This window comes from Melospiza melodia, chromosome Z, assembly GCF_035770615.1.
Source record: "Melospiza melodia melodia isolate bMelMel2 chromosome Z, bMelMel2.pri, whole genome shotgun sequence".
Classification (NCBI taxonomy): domain Eukaryota; kingdom Metazoa; phylum Chordata; class Aves; order Passeriformes; family Passerellidae; genus Melospiza; species Melospiza melodia.
The window spans coordinates 35,719,630-35,735,782 of NC_086226.1; the positions used below are offsets into that span (position 1 = coordinate 35,719,630).

Consider the following 16,153-nt stretch of genomic DNA (forward strand, 5'->3'; position numbering starts at 1 on the left):
CATAGTTTCCCTCCATTCATTAACAGAAAATGACAAACCATTTTCTGTAAGGAATATCTTTACATGAGCAGTATTTAATTCCTAAAATCCACTTTTAAAAAAATACATTTATGAACTTTCAAACATGGAGCTCTCCAATATAGCAGATATCACTCCATGATTGTGTGTTACTAAGATAGTAAGTGTCAGGTTTTAGAAACCATAACTGATTTAAGAATAAATTATGACAAATTAGATCAAAGATCTGTTTAGCCAAATGTCCTGTCTCTCATGGTGGACAGAAGCAGCGTAATGCTGCAATACTACTGAGCAACTTTTCCTTTTCCCAGCAATGTGAAGTTCAAGGCTTATTTAGTCAAGAAGTTAATGTGGCCTTTTCTGTTTAATCTTCTGTGGTATATTTTTTTTTTCTGTGACTAGACCTAGCTGCTTTGAACCTGTTCATGGTTTTGATCTGTTTGGTGTCTTGTGGTAATACATTCCTCAATTTAATTGTTAGCAGTGTGGACAATATTTATTTCTTTCAAATATGCTGTTTTGCAGTTTCATTTTATACCCGCAAGTCCTTGTCATATGAAAAATAGCAAATAACACACGTAGCTTACATTCTTTGAAGATATTTTTGTCTTCTGTTTGTTTGGATGTATTTTTTAGGCTCTTTCAGATCTCCATTTATATTGTAACTCACCTTCTACACAAAATATCTGTAACCAGAATAGCTAATCACATCCTGTCTCTGATGTCTGAAATCTGATTTATGAACAAACTTCAACATGAAGATCTCTTCTTTTACTGAACAGCCAGAAGGTCCTGATGGCCGATTCTCACCAAAATCCCAGTTGAAACTGATCTGCTCTGTCAGCTTTTTTAGATAGAGGAGGTCACAAAATCAAGGAAGGGGAGTTTTAAAACTCCTCTTAACCAGCTTGTGTTCTGATACAGAAGCAGGGGTAGCCTGAACTAACAGTGCTTGACTAATGAATGAGCTACATAATTTTTCCAGAGATAGAGAATTCATAATATATTACTTGGTTTATTTTGATTTCATTCCGTTGTGCAGCTCAGGAGGCAATTCCCTGAAGCGCTGTGTTTACTGGGTATGTCTGTTTTCTGCCTTAAATAGGAGAAGGGAAACAAGGAGCAGGATGCTGCTACCAGACCATCTTATCCAGCCTGTACCTAGCAATCTCTGTCCTCAGGAGTTCCTCAGAAGAAGTATGATGTAAATTGTTTTGACAGTGGAAATCCTGGCTTTTGACTTTCCCATAGTGTCCTACATCTCTACCCTGTCACATCATGTACATGTGGTTCCTTCATGTGACAAAAGAGGGCTTGGGAAAAGCAGTTGCTGCAGCTAGGTTCTTTTCTTGCTGCCAGAAAAATTCTTTCCAGGGGCTCTCTCTTGTCTGGATCAGAGGAGCCCCTAGAAGAGGGGGCAGCCAGGGAGGATCCCCAGGCTGCATGAATCACCCTGTTGGATCCTTTGAGGCTCAAATAGTACTATTGGAAGAAGGAGGGGGGTTTGTTTTGAGTGAGACTCAGTGTTTGTTTCTAGACTTGAAACATTCTGCAGACAGTCTTTAAACTGGCATTAAGTTGATGACATTTTTATGGACAAAAAAGCAATTTTATGTAGAGTTGACATTTGGGAAAAATTAAATTATTTTCTCTTCAGATATCTACTAATTTCAAGTCTTAGTAAAAAAAATTTGTAGTTGCTTGTGGAGGAATACATTAGGTAGATTCTGTAGGATGTTTAGCTGATCTTTTAGACATTTCAGCATTGATCCTGAGAGCACCTCAAGACAAACTTAATTTCAAGCCTTTTTGACATTATTAGAACTACTAGCTACTGTGTACTCAGAGTTCCCAGTTGTAGTCTGCAGTAGCAAATCATTTTAACATGGTTTGAGTTTTTAAAATACCAGTTATATAGAGACTGCAGAGCAGACTCACTCAGAAATAATGTTGACATTTTGTAATAGGGAAGAATGTTAAAATCTGTAAATGTCTAGGCCAGCTAGCTCTATGAAAAATTTTTGGCGAAATTCTTTTTTTAATATGGTTCTTCAATGTAATCACAAATAAAATTTGTTTGTTTAACATTGCTTCTATTATAGAATTTACTATTTTGTATTGTCAGATAATATGGTAGATCAGAAAATAACTATATCTTTAGTGGCTATATTTTACAGTGTCTGATAGGTTTTTATGGAAGCCACTTGATGATCTCATCAACAACAAGTCTATTGTTTCATTACTATCAGATTCTGTGGATTTGTGATTAAATCAGCAGAATGGAGAACATGAAGGAAGTTCTGTTCACTTTGCAATTATTTCCATCTGTTAAAAATTTTTATCAGATGTTGGGAAACAGCAGGCAAAACTCAGAGCAAGTGTTTTATCCAATTTCCAAGAAATGGTGATATATAATTGGCATATATTATGTTCTTAGTTTAATCTGTCCAGTTAGATGTTTTAAATAACCTATGGTATACCAGTAGTACTAGAATATATAGAAAGCTATTTCCATCATCTCTCACATTAAATTATTTTGAAGACTCTGGTGCTGATACAATTATCTTGGTGCTTAGTAATCATGAGCACTAATGACACTTTGCATAAAACGGAGAGTCAGAGTGACACTTGTAAAGAAAAATTTCCATTTGGCATATGCTGTGGTCTGAAGTGTCTTTGCCTCCATTGATGATGTAGGAATTTGCTTGTAGAATTGTCTGGCCAGTGGCCAGCCAGTACCATTGGCCTCAAAGAATTGTGAAAGGAATCTATCAGCAATACCTGTAAGGTGATTTGTAATTAGGTGATCCCAAAGCACAGAATATTCTATTTATTTTGAATTTTTTTAGCCCTAGCTGTTCTAAATAGATGATCCTGGTTTTCATGTAAATGTCAGACATACTTTTAATAATGTGGAGACTTTTTACCCCTAAGCAACTGTAGTCTCGTGTGAAAAATGAAAAATATTTTATCTTTTCTGAATTACGGAGATATTACTGAGTGTCTTCTTGCCTAGATATTAGAAGTTTGCAGTAAGTTGTGGTTTTACTACACTTTTTCATGTTTCTTCTATCTCATCTTCTTCTGCAATTAGTAATTACTTTTTTCTTCATCTTCAGGTCAGGGGTGATTTTTCATGATGGGAATAATCTTGGTCATCTTTTCTGGAGTTTCCTGTACTACTGTATTGGCAATTTTCACCTAGGATATTCTGTTTCATTTATAGTATTCCAAATGGAGTAATACTGGCTATCTGTTGTAGAGCCACTATAATAATCCTTGGTTTATTCTCCTTAATAAGTGTGCATTTTCTGTTACTGTTTTCCACAACAGATTGATAGAGTTCTTTGTTGTTCTGTTACTAGTTAAGTTCATATGTATTTTTCATGAACTTGTTCTGTTACTTTACAGTAACAGTCCTTTTAAAGAGTAGAAGGACTTCACTCTGCAGGACCTTCTTCAGTTTTATAAGATAATTTTATTAAAATTTGTGAGAACCTGGTTTTCCATGTTCCTGAGGTAAAACCATGAGAAATCATCATATTTTGTCTGGAATTGGCTGAATTCCTGATTTTGGATCTTCTATAAATGTATTTCACTCCATTTATTCACAGTATTTAACCTGAAGTATCAATTTAGTTATACTGAAATAAACAATATAACTGCTTATTCTTGTCTTAGTCTAGCTAATTTTTTTCACTCTGTGCTTTATTTTCAATCCACTTTTCATCCTTTTCTCTCTCTTTGAAAGGCACATTGTATAGGCTTTTTGAATGTATAAAGCTGTTCATCTTATTGTCCGTGACTTTGTTCATCCATACCTCTACCAGTACGTTTGAATGAAATTGCTGGATTAGCAAGAAAATTTAGAGACTCATTGTTCAAGCTGATTTTTATGTGAGTGAAGTCAAGTACTTGATTAGTTACTTCAAACAGAAGGTGTCATGATGTCCACTGTGCTGTCCTTGGTCATCCCTTTTGTTCTAGAAATGCAGTGCTTGTTACTATCTGCTCATCTGGTACAACATTGGTTTTAAGGTGAGTTAGTGAAACTAATTTCTGAGTTTGTTTCTGAGGATGTACTCTGGAACTTTATCACACTTAAAGTTGGTTGAAATTTACCCTCCTGATGCTTCTCTCTCTCTGTTTTTGTTTCATCTTTATGTCCAAATCAGATCAAGTTCTTGGAGAGTTACTTCCTAGAATCTTCTTTTGAGAAAGCTGACACAAATCAATCATTTATCCAATCAGCAGTGATTTTATTTTACTTTATTCTTCCCTTTAATCCCATGTGACCTGGTGACCTCTGGCTTCTTTTACTTTTCTTGTTTTAATTAATTCAATCATTTTAGCATTAAACTTTCAGCTGTTTCCTCTTTAAAACTCATCTTTGCCCCTTCAATACACTTTCTAACATAAAACCTTTTACAGTCTATCCTGACAGCTCTAACTTTAGGCATAGAGAGACAAAATTCTTCCAAAAATTATTTTACTGCTTGCTAGTCACACTAATTAATTGCTCATCTTTCTGGTCCATTTTTTTGTGAGTTTTGCATTGCAAGTAATACTTTTGGGATTTTTTTTTTTTGTGTACACCCTTGCTACTTCTAAAGGGTTTATTACCTTTTCTAAGTTATTAGAACCTGCTTGACTTTTTTGGTGAAACCACATTTCTAAGATTTCAAATCGAGTTACAGATTTGGTTTGCTTCCCTAAGATAGTAGAAAAATATAAGACAATGTGATCTAGATATGAAAACAAGAATATTAAAGATCCTTATTAGTGACTAATAGAAAAAACACATTGAATTGATTTACTAAAAAAGATTCTTATAAATTGACTAGCCTATAGGTATTTCCTGAGCCATGGTAGGCTTTTCTCTAGGCTAAATATTAATGATAAAATTTATTTGGGATTAATCTGGAGGAGATGGTTAAAACTAAAGAGAGGGAAATACAGAAGAAGAACAAGAACTGCAAAATAAGCAAGAAGCTGGTCAAAAGAGAATGTAAACTATGTTGAAAGCTATTGTTTTGTTTCAAATTTAAGGCTAGTTCTAATTCCAGGTTTTTCAGTAATACTTTAAATACTAAAAAAATAAAACCCACCACAGTTTGTTATCAGAAACTTGTAAATACTATAAAGCTGAAAGGTAATGCTAATGAGACAAATGCAAAATCATATGATCTCAAAAGGTTGAATGATAGAAATAGGGTGAAATTTAAGAGTCATAGAATCGTAATAAGGAACAAAACCAAAAATTCCTCCTGCGGCCCATCATTCAGAAGTGACAGAGTAAGAGGAAAACCTAATTGTAACAGTTCTGTTGGGTTGCAATGAGGTGTGTTATTGAAAAAAAAAACCAAAGCGCAAACTTATTTCTATCAAGCATTAAGCTAGGCATTTGCAATCCAGATAGACATAGCATTGGTCTGGATGAGAGATGCTGTTGGTCTCCACTTTTTCTTGTTTTGTTTAACAGTTGTTATCTTATCTTGCGGTAAGCAAAGTTAGGTTTCTGTCTTAAACTGAAAAAACCCAGTCTCCTATCTGTTCCAGGATCTGCTGTGAACATAGAAGGTCCAGATAGTGCTTAAAATCAGCCTTAATATATGATCTGTGGTATATGATATATGCTTCTATACATACCCTAATGCATACATCTGCATTTTCTGACAGTGTAACTGGTGAATAACGTAAGCAAAGAAAGTTTATAGTGAAAGCTAATACCTTTTATTAAGCAAACTGTGGAAGAAAAATAAACTAGCTGAAGAAGAGCTTATGTGCCCTGAAACCTGTGGGGTTTTTTCCTTCTACATCTGTGTTAGTAAACATAATAAAATATGTTGCCTCTGCTTTGGTATCTTTTTGGCGCAGGTTTGTACTGCATGTTCAGCTTATGGGCCCTGTTGTTTGCTGAGTTTCTCCCAGCAGAGTCAAGTGGTAACATTCTTCATCAGTTTCAGTTGTGAGAATTCACTGCGCAGTATTAGGACTGCTGACATACCACATAGCTACAGTTCAGTATGTATAATTAAAACAGAGTGCCAGTTTTCTGAAGTGTTGTGATGTGATGCACCTATTTACACTCAGGTTGATGGTAGTGAAAAGATAGTAACAGTTGGCCATGTAGTCTTTAATAAACATGCCAGTCCTTTTAGATTTCATCATTGAAATCTTTCCTAGGTAAAATATATAAATACTGGTGATTCATGCATAAATTAATTGAGTGCAGAAGTTTTTAACATTTTCTTTCTAAAACACAGAATTGCAGTACTGCTTGCAAACTGTAACAGTTACTGCTAAAGTCAAACACAACATTAACTGTCAGCCTTACTGTTAACACAGGTGGCCATACAGGACCCAGCATCTGTATTAAAATGTTTCATGTATAGTTTTCCAACATCAAGACTGCTGAATATGTCTGCCACCAATTTTATATCATCATCTTATTTGAGATACAATTGCAATACACCGCTTGCAGAAAACAGACAGATATATGTCTGACTTCTACAGCAAAACCAGGCTGGCAAAGAGACAAAGTGCATATTCCAAATCCATATTTTTTATTCTAATATTTACAGTTGTAAAATTCTTGCAGTACCAGAGATAAACAGTAATGCAATCCAGACAAAAATAAGATTCTTGAACCCTATAAAATCTTAGATGCACATGCCAAATGGGGAATTTGCTATCCATTCCAAGAATTGCATGTTCACAGATACTCCAAGGAGCAGAAGGGGGAATATCAGAAAAGGCTTCAAAATTGACAGTGTAGAACAGAACATTCACCTTGATTCCTTCACACATTCTGAAAGTTGTGCAAATACGACATTTTATATTGTTTTGTTTTATCATTGAGATTCTCTATTTGAAAATACTGTTTGTGTTTATGTTGGAATTGGAACTCTCAAACAGAATATCATGCAGTTTTTCAAGAGTGCCTAGTAGAAAACAAAACAATTATCTGAACAGAGATTTCTGTTTTCTTTCTCATTGTCTCTGGTATTATTAAGGTGCCTGGTTGTCAGTTCTAGAATAACCTTTCCATATAAATCATGAGTGCTGAAAATTGTCATCGACAAATATAAGAATGAGAACATGAAATGTGGTTTTAATGGAATTAATATGTTTGGAGAAAGATGTGGCTGCCTGTAATAGGAGGGGATTGAATCCAGGACTTCCTCCCAGGCTATTAGTTTACATGATGAAAGGATAATATTGTACTATAGCTTGGTTTTTATTTGGTTTATCTAAAATGAATTAAAATCCATCTCTGCTATGAAATTAACATGAGCAATGTTGAAGTACTTCAGTCATAATTTTCTTTTATTATTTATAACATTCTAGAATATCTTTTAAAATTAATAAGAGTATTTTAGGTTGTTTTCTTTGTTCTGATGTGATTACTTGGAACAACACTTCCTAAATAATGTTACCGTCTAGGGATAACCAGTTAATAATTTTCTTTTGATGTTACTGAATGAGAAGACAGTAAAAGCAAACGGAAGGAAATTGTCTTTAAAAAAATATAAGCAATGTAATTATAATACTGAAAAAGAAAAAGGGAAAATAACATACTATGCCATCAAAAATAATAATTTAATCATTACTACAGCACTTCCCTGAATTAATTCTTGTTTCAACCGTGACTTGCATTCTAGAAAAATGTCAGGCCCAGTGATGAAGATGCCATGATTTTTCTGTTGTTTAGTCTCTGAATAGTTCCTCCATTATAAATTTACATGTATTTCAGTAAATGCTCTAGCTGTGAGGTGATCTGTATTGTTTTGCCACCACCCAAATATTTCAGTTTTGAAAGTCTGTGGTCTTGTTTCATATTTGTTGTACCAGCATCAGTGAATGACTGTGTTCTAGGGTTACCTCAAGGAATTTGAGCCTCTCTAAGGTCTTATATGGAGTTTAGAGATGGAGGAGTGAATACTCCAAATTGTAGGGAATTTAGAGTTTAGACTGGAGTAGGGGTAAATTTGGAAATGCATAGAATGCAAAGTTTTCCAGCACTTTGTGATTGAAATACAGCATCAAATGAATCTTAGCATCTTCTGAGATTTGTCATCATCGGATGAAAATAGCTGAATTTGTTTTAAATATATGCAGCCTTTTTTTTTTTTTCCCTAAATCACAGTGGAATAGCATACTGTGCCTTTCTAGGTCTTATTTGTCTATATATAATATATTTTTTATTTTTAGAGACTTGGTATGCTTAAATAAATACAGGCATCTATGGTTTATATACTTGCGTGCAGAAGCCTACAAGTACAGAGAGGCTTATATCTGTATGTAGAGAAGGAGGAATGGTTTTGGACTTGTGCATAGCAAGTATGGTCATATGGTCACTTACACCAAAGTCACAATTATTGTTTATTTCTGTCATCAGTTCTCTTTTCTTTTGCCAAAGTGAAGTCAAATACAGAACCTCTCTGTTTTGAATAAATTTACTGTGTAAACTCAGAAGGCCCTTAATTACTTTCAGAAAAACACCTTCCGTACATGGCACTCAAAAACAATTTTATCCATTTAACCTAAAATATTTGGCTAAATTTCCAGCTGATTTTGTTTCTTATTAACTGAGTATTATTCTGATCTAAAAGACAAAAGAAAAATTTTCGCGCTCTCTCTCTCTCTCTCTATATATATATATATTAGAAAGTTGAAGTGTGGAATATATGTTATTAAGATGGTAACAGCAGAAAATAACCTCCATGTCTCTGGAGGCCCCACTGCTTTGATGCAACCCAGGACACAGCTGGCTTTCTGGGCTTAGAGTGCACACTGATGGGTCATATTCATGTTCTCATCCGTGAGCACCTCCCAGTCCTTCTCAGGAGGGCTGTTCTCAAGCATTTCCTCCCTTGTCTTTTAAGTTTAAACATTTTCAGATAACAGGGTTTGCTAACTTAAGTGTAAGAACTTTGGTGAGAATATAATGCTTTCTGGTTTATTAGTGTTAATTTTAATAAAAGCTAGAAAGCTAGAAGAATTCAAAGAATAGAACTATTGTTTCATCGTGATAGGTATGATACAGAGAAATGAGGGAAAGTTAGCCTTCCTTCTCTCCTAACCAGGTGTAAGAGAATGGTTTTGTACATTCTTCAGAAGAAAAAGAAATTACCAAAGTTAAAATTAATGCAAGTTAGTGTGATTTTGTAGGTAGTAGATAACTGGAGGCAGGAAATTACATGATACAAGTTCAGAAAGTGTTGGTTTAGAGAAATAACTGAACTTCTGCAATGTTTATAGTACAGGTAGTTTTATATCAATCATTTATTTGAAAGCCAGTGACATTCTTATTTTTATTTTTCAGAAATCCTCATGAGAAATTAATAGAGTACCTGTCAACAGAATATTACAAATAATTTGAATTTAATACCTAAGTTGGCACAATACAATAAAAATATCCTTGTAATATAACTGCTATGTTTTATAGCTGAAAATCAAAAATGCAGATTGTAGCTGCAGGACAGTACAACAGCTGAATGACATTTTGGAAAGAAATTACCAAGAAGAGGTGAATTGAGAGTCATTGTGGAAAATGAGTGCTCAGTGCAGTGTTGGCCTTATGCTGCTATTTGAGTTAGGAACGGAGTGCACCAACAGCAGAGAGTTGCAAGAAAGCTGAAACTCCTTGGTATATCTGATTCTGAATTCCATCTTGAGAAGACTAAGGAAATACTGCTGGGAGTTCTGGATTAGACAGATGTGATTAAAGTGAATATTAGGAGAAAATTCTTTTAAAAAGAGCTCTTTAAAAAGAGTATGAATTAATCTGCTAAAGAGATGCCAGAATGGTGACCATAATTAACAATGTAGAGTTTTTGTTTCTTGATTGTGCATTCAGAATAGTTTACTAGGAAAGCTGATGCCATCGCCATACATGGTGTCTTCAGGATGCAACTAGATTTCAGCAGAAAACTACCTAAGTACTCATAGTTCTTAACATATGGAGTTCCTATCAATTCACCCTTCACAGTCCTATCAAACCAAGGCACAGCTGAACCAGAAATTCAATTGGAATATCACTATAAATTTTGAAGATAAAATCATTTTATTGTTCTCAGTAGAATCTGAAAATTCTGGTGTTACGAACCAGTTGACTAGATCCTAAATCTTCTGCAGAGGAAGATTTCATCTGCTCTGGCACTATCTCTGCATGTAGAGAGTAGAAGTTTCCAGGCTGCAGAAACTTGGAAAAAGAGGAAGAAGCAGGAAGCAAGAGGAAGGGGAGAGCCTGCTGTAGCTGTGGAATCAAGAGAGCAAAGAGACAAGGATAGAGCAGAGAGGTGTGCTTTTATAGCAACAGAAACTTCCCGGGATAGCAGGAACTTACATAATCGATTACAAAGTAACAGCTATGTTATGTGAAACCTGAATGCAAATTTACTGCATGCAAAGACCTAGGCATCAAAGATGAAATTATTGCAATTTTCACCAACCTGATTTGGCAGTCACCTAGAAATAAAAAAATATGCTTAGTGTGGAGTCTGTAAAGAGCCAAGTATCAAAGTTGTTTATTGACCTAGTATGATCATAGAAAGGTCTTGAATAAATATTTTAGAGTTAGATTTTCTGTGTTCAGTACAAAAACCTCTTTCTGCTGGGTAAAAGAGGACGTGGGGGGCTGAATAATAGTCACTAGCTAGTTTGTTGTTCATGCTGCAGTAGTGTTTAGCTAACAAGGAGAAAGAGTAAGTGTGTCCCCCTTACAGAAAACTTTTGATGTGCTAGACTGTCATTCCCAAGTGCCATTTATAACCCACTCTCTCTGTGTTGCTGTCACTGTCTGTCACTCTAAATATTTTAAACATATAACCTTTTATTGATGTGTGTTGTTCCTACTGTGCAACTTCAATAAGAAAATGTTGCAGTATACTGTAATAGTATTTTAATGCAGCTTTTTACAGATTTACCCTCAATTTATAGAAAAGCAATGGAGATACTTGGATCAAAACTCTCTCTTTATCCCTTCTTTTCCCCTATGATTTTCTTTTCAGGTAGAAAAGTAGAACTGTAGTTTTTTGTAAAAGCTGTTAATCTTGCTTAGTGCAGCTTCTGCCATGCTCTTGAAAATAAAGACCCCCTGATGTGGTTGGCTGAATACAGTGATAGTCTGTTTTTACAGTGATAGTCTGTCTTCCTTGCTAGTGTTTTTTGCAAGTGCTTTTTGCATGTGCTTTTCTGTATTTGTGCATATATACAAATGACAGTGAAAATCAAAAGTAGTCATCACTCAACAGTTTCGAGTCTTTTGCTTAGAAAAGGTTGTAGTCTGTAGTGGTATTACAGATGAAAATTAAGGTGCATAAAACAAGTGCAGGGGGAAAATGCTTGCATGTCACATTCCTGCATTGTAATAATTTCTGCAGTTCATTGATTGTGATGAAATTTAAATCAAGGACCTAATTTAAAGCTAAAAAATTTTAAAGTGCAAAATACAAATTCTAACATCAGAATAATTTGAATTAATTATCAGTTCTTTTGCACAGGTAACCATTAGATGGTTGCAAATTGGCAAGAGCTGAAATAAAATTTAAATTCAATTTACAGAACAGCTTTTTTTGCATTGAGGGAGATTAAGAAGTAGTTGCCCAGAGACTTTTTGAAGTCTCCATTTTTGGGTATTCAAAACCTGACTGGACAGTGCTCTCAGCATCCTCCTGTATTGGGCCCTCAACTGAACAAATGGACTGTTTGATCTTCAGAGGTCCTTTAAAAATGGTGATTCTATGAAGAAAAATATTTCATTTGATATTGGCACAATGATTTGAAAATTTTAGTTTCTTTTTTCTAGTGTTATCCCAGTAGGTATTTGTAGAATGAAATTAATGTTCATATCTAATAATATATGCTTATATACATTTCATGTCTTTGTCAATGAACAACTTGCTCGCAACTTGCATTGCTTGTCCAGCCAAAAAATCCAGGAAAAATACCAGAATTTATTACTTGAGCAAACTAAATTTTATAACACATGCAATATTTTTTTGGCAGTACCTCTGTTTCAGATTTCGTGTGCTTCTCATGGCTAAGTAGAATGTTAAAATTCAAATAGGGATTTCTTGTTCTGGTATTCATTTCCTTAACATATTTCTAGTGGGGTCTTAAAGTAAGATGTCTGTTAATGTTCTTTTGTTATCACTGCTAATGAAAATATGGACTTTCTGAGGTCCTAAGTGATTTTTAAGCCATGTTCTTAGCATCAGTGAGTCCGTACTTTCCCTTTGTTTGTATCAAAAATCTACTGCCCATTAACTTTGACTCTCTTTCTTCTGAGTAGTTGTATATCTTAGAAGATTATATTCCTATAAATGTTTCTCTTTGCAGTGAGGAGCTACGGAAGGAAGCCCGACAGCTGAAACGAGAACTGCTGGAAGCAAAGCACAAAAAAGAAGAAAGAGCTTTAAGACCTAAAGAGAAAGAAGGTAAGAGGTTTTGTGTACATCTCCAGTTAACATTCTGGTTTTAAAGGGTTTTTTTGGTTTTGTGTTTTATAAATGTGGAATATTGTTGAAATGTAGATATTTTTCTTTTCTTAGGGATGGTAGTAATGTAATGATGCCAGTATGTAAGGAAGTTGTATAGATAGCATTTTTTCTCAAATCATGTAGTATTTCTCCTTCTAAGTGTTCATTAGTTACATCCATACTGTGGCCTCTTGACTTGCAGGGTCTTTTTGACTTTCTGACTTGGAAAGGTTCTTAAATGTTAGCAGATGGCTAACTTTGAACTCAAAGCTACTGACTTCAAATTTCATGTGTCATAAGATACTGATAGAACTCAAATTCACAAAGTTACTACCGTATTTATTTTCCTTGATAAAATGGCATCTTCAACTGACCCTCTTCTTTGTCAGACCATTTTTATATTCTGTTTCTTTTAAAATGTGAATAAATTGCTATGTTTATAATAGCATGTAAAGTGCACATTTTAGTCCAGGAGGATGAAACAACCTTAATTAGCCAAACTGAAGAAACAAATAAGTGTCTTTAAACACTGTGGGGTTGCGAGACACACTTTTAGAGTGGATTCTTAGTTCAGTTCTCAATACCATAGAAATATGAAAGAAAATATTAAAATATTTTTTTTTCAAAATTCAGATAACACACAATTTGCAAGAGTGGTATAAAATATAACTTAATTTTTAGAAAAATTTGTGCACTCTCTTTAATAACAGGTGAGCTTGGTCAGCATTTTGACAAAGTAAAAAAATACATTATCATGAATTTGTATATGAAATCTGGCACCAAATGTTAAGAATTGCTGACTCTGAAAATGTTCTAGTAATCACTGGGATATAAGCTCTCACTGGCAAAATAATGAGTGCTGTCACTAGCCTTGTAAAAAAAGAACTGTGAGTGGGGTTATAGCAAAGGTAAAGTGTAGTCCTTTTGAACATATATGATAAATTATCTTGAATAGTGCCATGTATGGCAGTTCTTACACTATTGCTTTAACTTCTCCTTGTTCTGGTGCCAGTCGGTGGGCTTTGTTATTTGAGGAAATTCACCTTTACAGTGACAGAATAAAGTAGTACTTGGGCAATAGTTACTACTATGGTACAGTTTGGAAGGATACCTTCTATTCAAGCAAAGGGAGCTTATATACCAGGGTTGGTGGGGAGGCTTCTATTTTCTTTGAAATAAATAGCAGGCATGACATAAATCAGTTGAAAATCTGCAGGTTACAGCTAATGGTACAAATAATATTGAATAATCTTGGCTTTCCTTTTTGTGATAGGAAGGGGTCTGTTCCAGTACCTGTTGAGAAAGATGGATGGCAGGAAAAAACCTATTGACCTTGTCAGTGGAGCACCTAACTAAAAAATCTTTAAAATAAACATGTTCTAAAATTTAAGGCAAAATTAAAAAGATCTTAAATGAGATGCAAGTAGTAAAGGATAAAATTATTAATGAAAATGTAGTGAAAGATTTCAGGTTTGTACTAGAAAATGAACTGAACATGAATTTACGCTCTGATGTGGCTGTCACTGTGTGGTTTTTGCTACAAGTGCAGTAACTGTGAAAGGGTGGTTGCGCTATTGCACTCAGTTCCAAGTATTGTACCACCAAAAAGGATAATGAACAAGTCAATTAAAATAGAAAAGACCACACGAAACTAGCAGAACACTATTTGGACACATTTATTAGAAGATACTTGAAGATATACGTAATTTATGTAGGGAGGGAGATAGAAGGCTGAAATCTCAAGTCAAAGGAATGAAGCATACCATTATTGTGAAACAGAATTTACAACTGAAGAATAATAGAATAGACTTTAGAAAAACTTTATCTTTAATATAATGAACTCTGACAGAAGTGTTGTACCAAATTTTGCCCCAAAGTTAAAAGCACTTAGTCATTTTATATTTATTGGCCTGAATTTTCATCAGTACAGTAGAGATATCAACATGGAAGACAGTTTGCTAAACATACAATAGTTTACCTGTTCCACATTAGTTTACTTATGAGAAATTATACATATTTTAAAAGTACTTCTATCAGGAAGCTGATGTTTAAGTAGCAGCCAATTTCTCCATTGTTCTCTGCCTATCCTATTGGGGAATTTGGGATGGGGAGTTGTCATGCTGTATCAGGTGTGCCTGTGCAGATGGTGCAGACACTTGCATTGCATCTGCCTATGCTTTAAGCTGGCTGCATTAGGAAGAAATGTTAGTTCACAGGCTATGTAACCACATTAGTGTGATTCTGTGCTTGATTAATAAACATTACATCACAGCCAGAACTTGCAGCCATGGTGGGAGAATTTCACTGAAGATCACAGAACAGTGAGAATAAGGCTTAGGTCATACTGGACAAGATTGAGTTTTGTTCTGAGAGGATGCTAAGGAAGGGTCAGCAGCATGAAACATCTATTTTAAGTTTACTGCACAGATCTTTATTAGTATTGGCATCATATTAGTATCACTTCTTCAAATTGTTCATATTATATTTACCTAATATTTTTCTTTATTTGGAGATTAGATTAATTAAGAAGGACTGGAGAGTGAAAATTTAAGTGTTTACATTGTTTCAAGAGGTCAGAGAAAAAAAATAATTCCCTCTGTACATGTTTGATTATAACCAGTCTTCCAATAGGTGAATAGTATTGTTGACTATGCCAGACTGCTGTCAAGACCTTACTTTAGATAAGATGTTTTTCTTTTATGTGACGTTTTTTGTAGTGATGCCAGAAATTACATCAAACACTATCATTTGAGAGCTGAATTAGTTCAACATTTTGAAGTACTTGGTCAAATATTCAAAAAAGATCTTTTTGAATTTTCAAAGTTCTGTAGAGTAAACCTGAGAATGTACTTCAGTGAAATCTGCTTCAGACAAACAGCATCTGTCCAGTTAATTATATGTTTGTTTTAAACAGTAGAAGTATTTAGAAAGTAATATTTTAGTTTTTCTTGTTAGGACATTTTTGTAAATGGACAAATAATCTGTTGAAATTTAATTGTCATACATGAGAAAACAGAAATGCTGTAAAATACTGTCTGAGTAGGGAAACCTTAAAACTAATGTGAAAACCAACATTCAAGGATAAGAGTTCTACTGAGGCATCTAGTGTTGAGGCATTTTCTGTTTGCTTTTTATTGTGATACGGTAATCAAATTATTAAAATGTTTAGAAAATTCTCAAAATCAAATGCTCCAGTGTAACATTATGTTTTATTTCTGTTTTATTTTAAAGTCTGGATAATGTCAGGGGCACTCAAAGAATTAAGCCCTTTCTTACATGGAAAGATACTTTCTTGAAGTCTGGGACTTTAACAGAATTTTGAAAATAACAAAATCCGAATTTTGATGGTTTGGGAACTTTGCAGCACAAATGCTTTAAGTCTGGAGGTTTTTTTTCAGTGTACACAGTAGAGCTGCATTGTATCAAAGTATTCGTCTGTCATTTTTGCAAAACTTTGTTTTCTCCCACTGTTCACATTTTTTATTACATTTAATCTCCTAATACCCAGAATCCCTGTGCAGTCCCCTTCCTGCTACTTTTTTCTGTCTGTCTCTCTGTCTGCAGAAGAAAAGAGGCCAAAACCTCACTGTATACCAGCTTTGATTTTAGTAATAATCTTGAGCAAGTACTCAAAATCCACCAACATTTGA

The 16,153-nt window shown here is 34.4% G+C and overlaps 1 protein-coding gene across 1 annotated transcript in view; it reads left to right on the forward strand.

The window, feature by feature from the left end:
- The window catches only part of CWC27 (CWC27 spliceosome associated cyclophilin), a 95,180-nt gene that overhangs the window by 53,541 nt on the left and 25,486 nt on the right, over positions 1-16,153 (forward strand). The window contains exon 11 of the mRNA XM_063180054.1: positions 12,364-12,461. Coding sequence (XP_063036124.1) covers positions 12,364-12,461 — 98 coding nt within the window. The remainder of the gene's footprint in view (positions 1-12,363; positions 12,462-16,153) is intronic.